The 15,509-nt window shown below is 28.6% G+C and overlaps 1 protein-coding gene across 3 annotated transcripts in view; it reads left to right on the top strand.

Annotated features, from left to right (window-relative positions):
* Positions 1-7,029, top strand: part of LOC100209354 (septin-7) — a 65,877-nt gene extending 58,848 nt beyond the window's left edge. For all 3 annotated transcript variants that reach the window (XM_065819971.1, XM_065819973.1, XM_065819972.1), the window contains 4 exons: positions 4,642-4,746; positions 4,867-5,017; positions 5,690-5,823; positions 6,583-7,029. In XM_065819971.1, coding sequence (XP_065676043.1) covers positions 4,642-4,746; positions 4,867-5,017; positions 5,690-5,823; positions 6,583-6,628 — 436 coding nt within the window. In that variant the 3' untranslated portion in view covers positions 6,629-7,029. The remainder of the gene's footprint in view (positions 1-4,641; positions 4,747-4,866; positions 5,018-5,689; positions 5,824-6,582) is intronic.
* Positions 7,030-15,509: the final 8,480 nt, after the last annotated feature.

Genomic DNA, 15,509 nt, shown 5'->3' with positions numbered 1-15,509 from the left:
CTAGCTGTTTCTGTTTTCTTTGTAATTTTATAGAATCTGATTCTAAAAAATTATGGTTTCAAAGGGGAGAATTATATAAATGCAGATGTATATCACAAATTTAGTTGTTTTTTTCAGAAGTTGTATTAAATAGTTTAGTTGGAGTTATTACAAAGAATCAGATTGCGGCCTTAAAACAGAAATAAAAACATCTTCAAATATACTTAAATTTATTACTTATAAAACATTAGTTTCATATTTATCAAACTAAGACAAATAAACTTCAAAAAGAAGTTCAAGAAATAAAACTAATACAAAAGAAAGAAGTTCAAGAAATAAAACTAATACAAAATTTACAAATTAAAAACTCAAAAAAATTAAAATTTATTAGTTATAGTATTATAATCATTTACATCAATGTTATATGTTCGCTCTGATTTTGTTGTTGGGACTGATTACTGCAATTTAACTCGACAATTGTACCCAACAGATATCTCTCTGTGGCCAAATGAAGTTTTGAGAAGGACCGTGAGGATGCATAAACTTGAATATCATTTGTTATCATTTGTTATATCATTTTTTCTTTTATATCTTTGTATATCATTTGTTGTAATATCTATCTCTGTAACCATGCCTATCCAACAAAAGAAATCATACTTGCATGCAACAAAATCATTTAGATTTGGTACTATTACAACATCAGACATTACTGCTTTTGACAGTATAAATCTGTCAAAACATTGATGTTCGCTTGTTCTTTTAAAACTAATTTCAAATTTTGAAATGGTTATGTAATGATGATAACTTCAGGTACCTGGAACAGTTTTTCCTGTTTCAAATCGCTCCTTTAGTTGCTGTTGCCTTGAATTAACTGTTTCTTTGGTAATTTTATAAAATATTATTGTGTTTATATTGGTGATGCAAAACTCAAGCATATCATCAACTGTCAATATTTGGTTTTCTAATGATCTTTGCAAACTTGCTCTTGCTGTTATTCTTTTAATGGTATCACCTATGCCATCACAAGTGGATTTTACATGGCTGGTTGCAAAAAATACCCATTCAGCTGTAATCTTGAAATCTTTCTTATGGTGGCATAGGTTTATAAAGTTTTACAGTTTTTGTAATGAGCAGAACATCCATCAGAAAAATAATGAATTTTATTGATACCAACTAAATATTCTTTAATGTACTCTACAATTTTCTTTTGAAATTCATACACAAAGCATGTATCGTGATCATTGTCATATCTTAAAAAACAGAACAACTTATGCTAAATATTTGTTTAAGAGATTTCCTTAAAATATATAACAACAGGATGTAGTGTACATTATTGTTTATTCGAATGATAACTTTGTATTTCATCCTGTATAACAAATCTATCAGTACTTTGCCATTGATTAAATTGAATTTCTTCTTCTTTGTCAATCTCAATTAACTCCTCATCTAAAAATGCCTTTAAGTTATCATAACCTGGACATTTGGCACATCTATGAACCATGCTTTCGTTATTACTTGTATCACAGACTAATTTTGACATTAAATCTTTGTATGTAACATTCCATTGGACAGCATTTACAAGCAATATTAAGTTTTGATGGTAAGTAGAAACACATACACAGTGTGCACCGTTTGGTCTCACTAATACACCATTTTGGACACAAACTACAAATCTTTGAAAATCCTATTTTAAAATTAGGGTAATTACTTTTAAAATCAATATAAAGCTCATGAAGGTTGCTCAACAATCTTTTTTGTTGTGGAGGACCAATTTTAATCTCAACACAATCTTTTTTACTAGGCATAATTCTAGAATGTTCATCTTATTGAAAAAAATCTTGAACCAAAGCTGTAAGAAAGTCAGGTATTTTTTTGCCTATTTTCTTATCAGGTATAGCAAGAATTCCATTTTCACTTCTAAGTTTCCTAGCATGTTGAATAAGATGTTCAGAAACTTCAAAATATTCTGAAGCGTATTTTCTAGACCAAGATTCAGGTGTAAGTGTTAGTATTTGAATTTTTTTTTTAAATGGTTCAACTTTAAGTTTTTCTTTCATTAAAATTGTCAAATGATCATGATCATTTGCTTTTTTTTTATCTGTAGGATGACTGGGAAAAGTTGTGGCTACACTTGAGTTATCTATATTTACTCCATAAGCACTTGCTACTCCTTCCATTTTTGAGTAGGCTTTGACTAATTTTCTTTTTGCTGTTACAACTCGTTGATGCTTTGCGACTCCGTGAACTTTAATTGGTGGGACTCCAATATATATTAAAGAGTTGTCTATCCGTTTATTACAAGATTTACCTTTAACAAAGGTACATCATCATCAATTTCACACTCAACTTCATTATAAGAAACTTCATCACAATTTGACAAAAACTGAATACATGAACAACAAAATTTCCATCCTGGTTTACAGTCTTGATTTTTGGATTTAAGGTTATAAGCCATTTCAAGAGATATGGTTGTTTGACCTAAAATAAAATCCTTAATTTTTGATAAACATACTCTGCTTCTAAATATATATATATATATATATATATATATATATATATATATATATATATATATATATATATATATATATATATATATATATATATATATATATAATATATAATATATTATATATATATATAATAAATTTATATAATATATATATAAGTTAATATATATATATATATTTATATGATATATAATATATTATATATATAATATATTATATATATATAATATAGATTTATATAATATATATATAAGTTAATATATATATATATATATATATATATATATATATATATATATATATATATATATATATATATATATAAGGTAATATATATATAAGGTAATATATATATATATATATATATAATATATATATATATATATATATATATATATATATATATATATATATATATATATATATATATAAGGTAATATATATATATATATTACCTTATATATATATATATATATATATATATATATAAGGTAATATATATATATATTACCTAAGTTATGATTTTAAGTTGATTAGCTGGACTAAAGTGACTACATGTTTAGATTAGGTGTAATAAGTTTTGTTTGTAAATGTTTTAGTTTTTGTATATTGTTGTATTTGTATTTAGTTTTAGATATAGTTAATTACTTATTTTTAGTTTTTTCTTATATACATTAATAGCTTCAAGAAAAACTTTATGATAAGTTTGATTTTAATTTGCATTTTTTTGTTGAAATCAAAAAAAAAAAACGTGTTAAAAAATGCTACATTTTTTTAGTAGTTAGCTGCACTGCTAATACTTATTTCTTCTAATTTTTTTAGTAGTTAGCTGCACTGCTAATACTTATTTCTTCTAATTGTTTTAGTAGTTAGCTGCACTGCTAATACTTATTTCTTCTAATTTTTTTAGTAGTTAGCTGCACTGCTAATACTTATTTCTTCTAATTTTTTTAGTAGTTAGCTGCACTGCTAATACTTATTTCTTCTAATTTTTTTAGTAGTTAGCTGCACTGCTAATACTTATTTCTTCTAATTTTTTTAGTAGTTAGCTGCACTGCTAATACTTATTTCTTCTAATTTTTTTAGTAGTTAGCTGCACTGCTAATACTTATTTCTTCTAATTTTTATTTCATTTTAGATATTCTTTTTTTTTATTTTAATATTTTAACAAAAGTAATTAACTTAACACAGTATAATTCCTTTTTGAATGTTTATGGAATTCAGAACTGTAATAAATCATTATATTTATTATAACATGTCAAAATTCATTAAATGATATGGACCATGATTTAGCAATATGTAAAATTTAATTTATAAGTTCTCTAACCCATATTGATAAATAAACAAAAATCTAAAATGGGGTAAAATGGGTATACAGATAAAATAATAGTGGGGTAAAATCGATATATATAAAATGTATAAAGTCCTACTAACATAGTATTTTATTACAAAATCATAAGCAACATGACATTTAATATACACTTATGCTCACTTTTGCTTTTTAATATAGTATTATACATTTTTCAGTTACATATAATAATTTTATATAATGCTTCTGAACTATTTACGTTAAGATCATAGTTCAAATTTGTTTTCCCTTAATGGCTAAGGTAAAATTTAAACTCCTATCAAAATGTTTTATATTTTATTTATGTATTCCTCTTTACCTTATAATTAAATTATAGACTTTATATAATTAATGTCTATAATTTAATTATAAAGACTATTGGTACATATGATTACAGCAAATTAATGACTACCATACAGCTTGTTAAGGAAGGAGAGTCAGTATACAGTCTATCAAAGTTTTCTGGAATTCCTTATGGGATATTGTACAGATGATCCCATGATCAAATCCAAAGGAACATCAAAAGAATTGGAAGCGGTCATGGGTTTGTTTTAAATAATACTGACGAAAATCTTCTAGTAGAAGCCCTGATGTACTTAGCTGATAAGGGTTTTCCACAAGATAGAGAAGATATCAAACTGATGCTTAAATCCTATATAACATTATTTGCTCAAAAGAACTATTTTTCGAGAAAAGATTTCTCAAAAAATTTGAGTAAAGAGTTATATAATATCAAACTGTAAATTAAATTGAATTTGAATATCAGAAAGTCCAATTATAATTTATATTTTTATTTTGTTTTAGAACTCACATGCAAGATTTGATAGATGTAACTAATGATATTCATTATGAGAACTTTAGGAGTGAAAGACTCTCGGTTTTAACTGGTGGAGGAAACTCAATTACAAGGTAGGTTTAACATTGTTCATTATGAATTTATTGTTTTTATGCATCTGAATTAGTTTAATTTTGAATATCATTACTATAAAGTAATTTATGTATTTTTTTTTTTTTTTTTTTGGTAAATAGCGCAGCATTAAATATTAATCCGATGGAGCAAATTGAACGTGAAAGGGAAGAACAAGAGAAAAAGTTGAAAAAGATGGAGCAAGAAATGGAGCAAGTCTTTGAAATGAAAGTAAAAGAAAAAAAAAAAAAGCTTAAAGATAATGAAATTGAGGTTTATATAATATTTATTTTTGTTAATATATTTAAACAACTTTGAAATGTATTCTACAAAATAGTGTGCTCAATGTTCTTAAAAGAACAGAGCAATTAATAATTAGTAGAAAATCACCCAACAAAATTTTTTTTCATTTAACACTGTGTTTCATCAATAAAGACTCATCAGAAATGAATGATCAAATTAATAAAACTTCAATTATGCAGACACGAAAATAAGTTTCTCCTAAAAAACTATAAAAATAAATGAGCTCAAATAATAGTTACATTAAATCCCACTTTTAAAAAAGCAGAAGTAATCATTTCTAAAGAATTCTTTTTATAATAGTGTCAGCAAATTCCACAAAAATGTAAATTTTCACAAATATGTGAAAATTTACAGTAGTTAAGACTTCCTGTAATTTAATTTTTCGGTATAAATTGAAGTTTTATTAATTTGATCATTCATTTCTGCTGAGTCTTTATTGATGAAACACAGTGTTAAATGAAAAAATTTTGTTAAGTGATTTTCTAATATTCGCTAATATATATATATATATATATATATATATATATATATATATATATATATATATATATATATATATATATATATATATATATATATATATATATATATATATATATATATGTTCTTCCTGTAATCTTTTAATCTATTAAATCTTTCAAGTTCAATCGAAAGTTTGAAGTAACAATGGAAACTCTAGAACTTAATCGTAATGAGCTGATTAAACGGCGTAGCAACTTGGAAAAAGAAAGAGAGCAATTCGATGCTCAACATCAGCTTGACTTAAATTCTACAAGGTATACTTTTAATTTTTTATATTATAAAGTAATATTTTTTATAGTTTGCCTCTACACTGTTGGCTAAGCTTCATTACAGTTATTTGCTTAGCTTCATTACAGTAATTTGTAGTCAAAATAATTGTACATATGTACAATGTGTCACATCCTAATAACTTTTTTTGTCGTTGTTAATAAGACGTCAGTTTTTAGTAATTTTTCCTATATTTTTATAGATAAAAACAAATTTGATGTTTTATACGCAACCCGACATTTTATAAATACATTTCGTATCGAAACATTTCTTAGAGTGTTTTTAATATTATTGGTGTTAAAAATATTTGCGGCAAAATTATTCTTTATTTTTATGAACAAGTTCTCCTAGAATTGTTTCTATCCTCTTCTAAAATTGCTTCTACCCTGCTTTTCCCAACTTCAAATCTATGCACTAATAAAATAATGTAGAAGAAACAGTTTGTTATGTAGCATCGTAATGTAAGTTTTCGATTTCAAAAAATTTCATGATTCCAAAATTTTTACCATAAGTATATAAATAATACAAGTTTGACGCACAGGAAAAAACACGAGTTTTGAAAAAATTATTGTTTCGGGAAAAGAAAAAAAAAATTTTAACCATCATTTTCTAATTTTTCATTACTACTTAAATTTTAATATCCTGTTCCAAAAAAATTTTCACATTACTGAACTCCAACCTAAAGGCCTTTAGACTGATGATTAAAAAAATAATGTATTATATTTTACTAACATATTTATTTTTAGATCAAGCGATAAAGAGAAGACAAAAAAGAAGCCAAAATTTTTCTAGCATCTTAATAATTTATACGATTTCCACGATCACAAAAGAAATAGTTTTATATACAATAGGAAGAGCGCTGTTTTAGAAAAAAATGCTCTACGTTCACCTCACTTATTGCAAATAGCTTGTGATCTTTAATTACTTTGTCGTTTTGTTTTGTTTTATCTGGTAACCTAGTTGGGTTTTTTTTTTTTTTTTTTTTTCTCATTTTTTTTATTCTTAGTAACTTTTTTTGTTTAAGAACATTTTTTTGCCATGCGCCTTGTCATTAAAACTATGTCACGTGAACGTATTCAGCGTTGCACTGTAGCAGTAGTCATATATTGTAGATATTTGGTCTTATATTTAACTTTTGTGTATTTTTTTTTATTTTAAAATTAGATTTTGAAAATAAATATTCTTGTTTACAATATTTTAAAAGTAAGCTTTTAACTTAAAAATTAAAAAAAAAAGTAGTATTTTTTTTTTAATGTTTTTTTAATCGATCCAAATGTCTAAAGTTAATATGATTTAAATAAAATCTAGTTTCCGTCCGTCTACCACAGTCGAATTTTCATTTATAATTATGATTTTTGAAGACATGATTTTTTTATATTTATATATATATATATTTATTTATATATATATATATATATATATATATATATATATATATATATATATATATATATATATAATATATATATATATATTAGCTGCCTAAGATTTTATAATTAACCGTTTCCATTATGAGTAAAAACCACTACGAATATGGTATTCTATGGAGTACCATGCATTGTGGTGTTTTTACACGGCCAGATATGTTGCACATATAGATCAAAAATTTTAAGGCCATCCTTACGCGATTAAATGTTTATTGTGGCTAGTCTTTGGTGATAACTTAAAGGTTTAAAATGAGCCACAAGCTTAGTGGCTCTTTCTTACACTGATTCGAGAGTACCTATGTCTCCGCAAAAATAGGCGTTCCAGGCGGCAGAGCAAAACATAAGATGTGGCCAAGGTCACGCTTGGAGGTGGTCTCACTAAGGCTGTGGTAGTTACCGATGCGGTCAGTTATGGTAAACATTTCGTGCGAGTCAGGCAAATTGTCAGTAAATGCAGCGTTAAGGCGGTTGTTAACTCTCTTGTTAAAGAACATGACTTTACACTTGTTATCGTTAAAACTCATGCTCCATTAGTGGCCCATTTAACTAGACTATCGATATCCTCTTAGAGAAGTTGGTAGCCAGAGATGCTTTTGATAACAGCTATTAGTTTTGCATGTTGCCAAAGAGTTTACAGCAGTAATGAGTAAGGCTTGGCATATCATTAATGAAGATAGCAAAGAGAGGGGTCCTATTACAGAACCTTGCGGAACTCCACTGAGGACAAATAACCAATCAAAATTATAGTCACCTTGTACTTGACTGCGGCCGTTTAGGAATGATGCTATCCAGCTACATGTACTTGTGTAAAAGCAGATTATGGTCCGTCATCTGCTTAAGCATGGTGTCACGAACTAAGCGTCAGAGAGAAAAGTAGTGCTAACGAGCTTCTGAAAAGATGAAAGGATGAAATCCATCAATACCCAGTGGTTTATGTTAAAGAATATAAAGAAAAAAGAAGCCATTCAACTGCTGACGCCAGTTAAAAAATTTATTAAACTGCTTTTTTTTAACGTTCAAAAAATTTTGTAATGTTTTACGAGCTGATGATGCTGGTGTCCAGAACCCAGTGAAAATTTCTCAGAATAAATTATTATTTTTATTAAGAGAATTCGTATTGTTTGATGTTTTCTTCTTAAATATATATATATATATATATATATATATATATATATATATATATATATATATATATATATATATATATATATATATATATATATATATATATATATATATATATATATATATATATATATACAGTATTGAACAAAACATTTGCAACCAACATCGAACAATGCTAAAAAGTGTTCCTAATTTTACATGTCTTAAAAACGAAACAAACTATACTACCACAGCAAACAGTTCAGGAGTCTGGAGTCATAGCATGCCATGACATGAGCAATCTGCTGACAGGTGACAGCACACAGGCAGAATTTCGTTGACAAGTGCCATTTTGCAGCGGACAAAACAAGTGCAACTTTTTTGGTTTGTTTCATTTTTTTAAGTCTGGTCCGTGTCAACGTCACGGAAGTTTTTTAATAATTAAAGGAAGTATCTAGAAGTTTCCATAAGTTTCCAGAAACATGCAGAAGCTTCCAGAAGTTTCCAGACGAAGCATCTGGAAGCATCCAGTAGCATCCAGAAATATCCAGAAACATTCAGAAGCATCCAGGCGCACCCAGAAGCTTCCAGTAGCATCGAAAAGAAGCATCTAGAATCTTCCAGAACAGGTTCATTTTACTATATAAGAGACATGTAAATCGGCCTGTAATTCAGTCAGTATATGGAAGTCAATCAGTCAGTATTATCAAGACATTTTATCGAAGTAAGTTTTATCAAAGTATTTTATCGAAGAATATCTATACAAGAAGTAAAATACAACAAGTGTTTCATTACATCAATACAGTCCACATCCAACCAAGACGTTGTGTTCCACAGAGCATTATTGTATCATCACAAGGTAAATGTAACACGGTAAGCCTTGAGAAGCGTGATTATTTATTTTTATTATTTTTATGACTTCAAGTGCAAAAATGGCTCCCGACAGTCTTGGATTGGAACTAAGAAAGAAAATTATTAGCGATTACGTAAGTGGAATTGTCACAAAAAAGCATTTGTGATGAATATCGCATGAAAAAATGAACCGTATCAAGACTATGTTTCAAATATCGTTCTACGGGGAAGTTGGCAGCAGATAACAAAGGTGGAAGACCGCGTTCCACCACTTCTAGAGAGAATTCTATGATCGCCAGATCCGTCAAGAAGGATCCCTGGATATCATCAGTCGAGATACAAAAGCAATTAGAGCTGCCTGTATCGGACCGAACAATCAGACGACGTGCTGTTGAAGCCGGATTGTTTTCTCGACGTCCTGCAAAGAAACCGCTGATTTCACTAAAAAACCAGAGGAAAAGACTCCTGTTTGCTACATCTCATTTTGACTAGAATGTGCAGAAATGGCAAACTGTCCTGTTCAGTGATGAATCGAAGTTCAACATCATTGGGAGCGATGGCATTTGCCGTGTACGTCGAGCGGCCGAAAAACGCCTCGATTTACGTTACTGCCATAAGATCGAGAAGCATTGTGTAGGCAATGTATTAGTCTGGGGGTGTTTTTCTGTTAATGGTCTAGGTCCAATACATCGAAACGGAATAATGGACCGTTTCATGTATAAAAATATCCTGAAAGATGTTATGTTACCTCATGCTGAATGGAGTATGCCAATAAAATGGGTATTTTAGCAAGACAATGATCCAAAACACACTGCAAAAGTCAATTTTATGCCACTAATTATTAAGTTTTTTCCACATCTTATGCATAATTCGGCATTTACTTTTACTTCCTCACATAAAAAAACTGAGAGAGGTCATGTAATCGGTGAGGCTAAATTATTATATTTGATATTTGATCGTTCTCGAACTTAGTCAAATAACTTAAACAATTTTTTGAAAAATATGTTCTTGATTTTAGTTTCAAGTTATTTTCTTTTAAAAAAATGAATGGCTTCTTATTAACCGAAGGTGTAGCACAATTTTTTTAGTGAACAAGTAAAGTAAACTAATATATATTTTCATTACTCCCTCTATTTTTCACAAAGTCACCTTTGGCATTCAAACCAAAACACCCCACACCTTAACACTATATCCACTATGTTTTACAGTCAATATAAACACTATTTTATCATAAATTCAACGATTTTTTTTTCTAGACAAACAATCTTATCTTGAAACCAAAGAATTAAAACTTCAACTCGTCGGTCCGCGTTTACTGTCATTGATGGTACATTTTTTATGTAGTTTTGCCAACTTAGGCATTTTTATTATTCTTAAGGTCCGGTCAACCGGCTTAAAATGAAATGGTTGCGTTTCAATAAGAAAAATGTGTACTCCGTTGAATATAAGTACACTAAAAAAAATTATTTTGTTACATGCGTAGTAGTCAGTATTAATGTTTAAAAAAAATTTGTTTAAGTGATCATGTGAAAATTTAGCAAAGGTTATAGTTTATAAGGTAAATTTATTTGTTGATTATTAAAAATCTAAAAGAAAGTAACACTTCATAATTTACTGATTTTACTGAAACGCAAAAACATGGACACTGAAAAAAAAAGCTAATGTTAATTTACACCACTATGTTTCTCAGTTCTCAGTGTGTATATATACTTATTTAACTCCAATTATGGAAAAAATTAAAATGTTTAAAATATATCTTATTTCAAAAAAAAAAGCACTTGGAAATGAAATACACAACTTTCCCAAATTAGTTTTAAAAAAAAGTTTTGAATTAAACAATCGTTCCTTAAATTGAATTTATTTTTATCTTTTCAGGGGAATAAATTATGGAAAAAAATAAGAGTTAGCTTTATATTTTAGAGACTAAGTGGAAAAGATTCCTGAGCCACAATTAATAAATATTTTGTTTACTTCGCCTCTAATTTTTTCTGTTAATAAATTTAATCCATTTTTTTTAATAAAATACAGCTTTACTTGCAAAAAAAGAGCTAGGTTTTTTTAAGGGTTGAGGTTAGGGTTGAGGTGCGAGGAAAAAAAACTAGACAAATAAAAGTTTTTAGAGCATGCAGGGGCAGATACAGAAAAAAAATAAGACTTTGCTAAATGACGAGTCAATTGAGGTTTTGGTTGAAGGAACTAGAGATGATAGTTCCTTTGAACAGCGACCATGATAGTACTTGTATAAAAAAGAAAGATATACAATTTTTCAACGATGGGAGAAAGGCTCAAGTTTAGTAGATAAAGTGTGTTCAACTACATTTACAGCGCGTTTTTGGACTTTGTATAGAAGAGAAAGAGCCTTATTGGAAGAACTAGCTGAAATATGACAACAGTGTTCCATACAGGAGCGAATAAGAGATTTGTAGAGGTAGATTGATGGCAAGCATAATAAATAAATGCAATCTTAGCAGATTCAAACTTAGCAATTGTTTGAATATATGTTTTCCATGAGAGGTCAGTAGTAAATGATAATAAGACGATATAAGAAGACATAAAGAAGAGGACTCAGTGAGAGAGTTGCCATTCATCTATATAAGAATGTTGACAGTGTTGCAATAGCTATTTTTAGTAAATAAATGAGTTTTTTTGGAGTTAAAATTCACAAACCACAGCAAAACCCAATCTCTTACAGAAGTGAAATCAAATTAAAGATTGGCTGCCTGTTCTTTTGAAGCGATCAAAAAGAGAAGACTTTATGTCAAGACAGAATAATAAAGTTAATTCATCAGCAAAAAGAGTCAATTTATATGTAAGGTTGTCAGGAAGATATTTTATATAAATAAGAAACAGATTAGGACCAAGGATAGAACCTGAGGTACCCCAAAAGTTACTGGAAATGAAGAAGAGTATTACTTTAATAAAGTAATTTAAAAGAAAGGATTTGATAATCTTAAAGACAATTCCAGATACACCATAAGAACAAGCTTATAAAGAAAACCAGCACGCCAAACTTTTTTGAAACCTTTAGATATGTCAAGAGCAATAGCTCTAGCCTTTCCACCTCCATCAAATGCGCATTAAAATTTTTCAGCCACAGCTGTTATCATGCCAGCCGTAGAGCAAGAGGATCGAAAATTGTATTGATTGTCTGACAGTAAGTTATTTGACTTAAGATGAGATGTTAGATTATGTAGATCAAAGACTCAATGACCTTGCTAATAACAGAAAGAAAACTGATCAAACAATAATTGGAGGGGATGGAATGTTCTTTGAAGTTTTTGAAAATTGGAACAACAGATGCCATTTTTGAGCAGGCAGGAAAACAAGACTCAGTCAACCACTTGTTAAGTAGTTTAGAGAGAATTGCAGAGAGTTCTGGAGAACAATTTTATAAGACCATGGCAGAAAATTTGTCTTCACCACAAGCTGCAGAAGAGAATTGACGTATGACTTTGGCAACGGAAGCTGGTGTAATTTGAATGTCTAACAATGGGTTAGCCTGTTTAATTGGAATGGAAGGAAGAGAAGATTGAAGAGTCAAATTAGAAGAAAAGCTTTTGCAAATATTTCTGCCTTATCCTTAGGAGAGGTAATAAGATCAGTCCTATGAATGAGAAAAGTAATGTTTGATCAACCCATGTTAATTAATGCTGATGAAGGTTTTCTAAAAGTCTCTTAAACCTAACTTCTGAGATAAGATACGGGATTTAATAAACTGAGAATTATGGAGTTTAGCATCAGACAGCATCTCTTTAGATCGATTTCTTGCAATAACAAATTTTTTTCTCGAGAGAAGAAGGGTTGTAAGGGTTGTCTAAGGGTTATAAGGGTAATAAGGGTTGTCTGAAAAACAAGTCACAATGTTAACTGCTGAGTAGGCGATTGAGAAATACAGAAGTTATGGGCTTTAGTGCCAGCAGGGTCAGTGGTGTTAGAGCCAAACTTTTCAGTGTGATGACCATTAACGTCACCGATAACAACAATATAGACAGAGAGTAAGTAATTGGTAAAGAGAAAGGGTATGGTCAATTTGATCAGAAATTACATCTAAAGAGTGCAGTCTTTAGAAAAGGAGAACAATAAAGAACAATGAGAAAGGTGATAGAGTAAAGTGATGCTAAGCGGAAGCACATAAAAAAATGGTTAAAAGATTCAAACCTGATTTCTTGACAAATTTTGCGAGGAGTAAGATTTATTTCGGAAAGAAGTTATTTTGGAAACCATTTTTAAAAGATAAACTAATATTTTTAGTTACTTTTGTCATGATTTAAGAGAACTTGATATCTTAAGCAATGTGCTATGCAAATGTCTCAGTTCGGATAATTAACCTAAATTAATTAAAAAGTTGTAACTTATAGCTCCTTATGTGGTCTCAACAATCCACACCAACAGCATTAACAGGGACCATGCGCAACATAGCACTGTTAACACTCTATTATTTTTCAACTGTTGATAGAATTAGCTGTTATACACACCACACATACTACCACAGAGTATGGGAAAACTTACTACCACCCGGCCTCAGAACCAGTAAACTGAGTTTTAGAGCTGTACCCTTATTAGGAGATAAGAGGGAGAGTTGCATAGCAATTATCATGGAGGCAGGAAATATAATAACACAGGTTTACATCAAAGCTAACTTAAAAGATGAAGTAGGGGTTCTAGACTGATTAATAGAAATATTCTGCTTATCCCTAAAGTCTTTGGTCTTCTACAAGACCGTAGCTGGATGCAGTTAAAATCTGCCAATGATTTTGTGAGAAAGTGAGGGTATTAAAACTCATTAGTAAAACATGAATACTTTAGCATTATCTATTTCAATTTAACGCTAATCGATATTAAACTAAAGCGCCACTTGTTTATAAATTTTTACCAACAATGGATTCATTCAAAGCACTGCAGAGTTCATAGAAAAGCACTTTAACAAAAAAATTATCTTGTTTACAAGAATCATTCCCATAACATCATGATCAAGTGTAAGATTTAATGTTTGGAAAAAACAGGTTACCTGAATTTTCATTGCTCAAGAGCCTCCAAAGCAAGCGGGATAAAGGCGAAAAATCAAGTTAAAGATAATTTGCTCCAAATAAGGTTGAAGATCAATTAATTGTGGCTGACAATTTAAAAAAATGATGCATGCAATTTTATCCTGATTAACTCTCAAATAAAGTAATGTTCACGAGGCTATTAGTAAAATAATACTTAAATGTAAATAATAATATTGTAATACAAACGTCTCTAAACGTCGTGTATTGAGTTACCTTAGTTTATAAGACAATCAGCCAGTTTTGTAAATAAATAATTAAAAGTTAAAAAATACCTACAATATCTCTCTGGGGAAATATTACATAATATATACAAATCTGTAATAGTTTATAAAAAAGTAGCGTTTTAATTTAACATCGATTAGCGTTAAATTGAAATATATCATTATTCATGTTTTATTATTGAGTTTTAATACCCTCACTTTCTCACAAAAAGGTAAAGTAATCTAAAAATCACTACCTTGAGCTTTGCAAAAAGACAGCAATTTTACTTAGAAAAAAGCCACTGGTTGGATTTTTTTCTACAAACCAGGTGCTTTCTACATTTCCGCAGGATTGCCATATTTCTGAAAAAGTTATACACATGATGACTATTAAGAACGACAATAATTTTTTCGTTTGTAGAATAACATCAAAATTTTTGTGGTAATTTGAAGAACTAATATTTAAGCAATGTATTTTTTTCCTTCAGAAATAGATCATCAGAATAAAAATATTATAGAGTTGAACCCTTGTAATTTGATCTCCTATAATTCAAAAGATCATTTAAACAACAACAACAAATAAGTTCTTCGGTCCCTTCAGAGTTTAGCATTTAGAATTGAAGTTCAATTCTAAATATGTAATTAGAAAACTGTTGTAATTTAAACATATTTTGAGACCCTTTGAGAACTAAAGTTCAACTGCATTAAAAACGTACTTGGATTTTTTAAATATACCTAAAATTTTTAGTTTTTTAACTTTGTATTACTAAAATTTAATTCAGCTATAAGTTAGTAATAAATCTATGAATAATTGAATATTTAATCAAATAATCGAGGTTATTAGGTCATATTTATTACATTATTTTTACTATATTTCAGTTATATTTATTACATTATTCTTATTATATAATTTTATTACAGGTTAATCATAAGAGTAGTTTTGGTAATAATTGTATTTAATAACAGACTTCAAATGTTTAAAGAAATAAACAAACCTGCAATATATCAAGTTATAAGTTCGCCTTACATTGCTTCTTTGTTA

This window comes from Hydra vulgaris, chromosome 15, assembly GCF_038396675.1.
Source record: "Hydra vulgaris chromosome 15, alternate assembly HydraT2T_AEP".
Classification (NCBI taxonomy): Eukaryota; Metazoa; Cnidaria; class Hydrozoa; order Anthoathecata; family Hydridae; genus Hydra; species Hydra vulgaris.
This window is presented reverse-complemented; position numbering and strand designations above follow the sequence as displayed.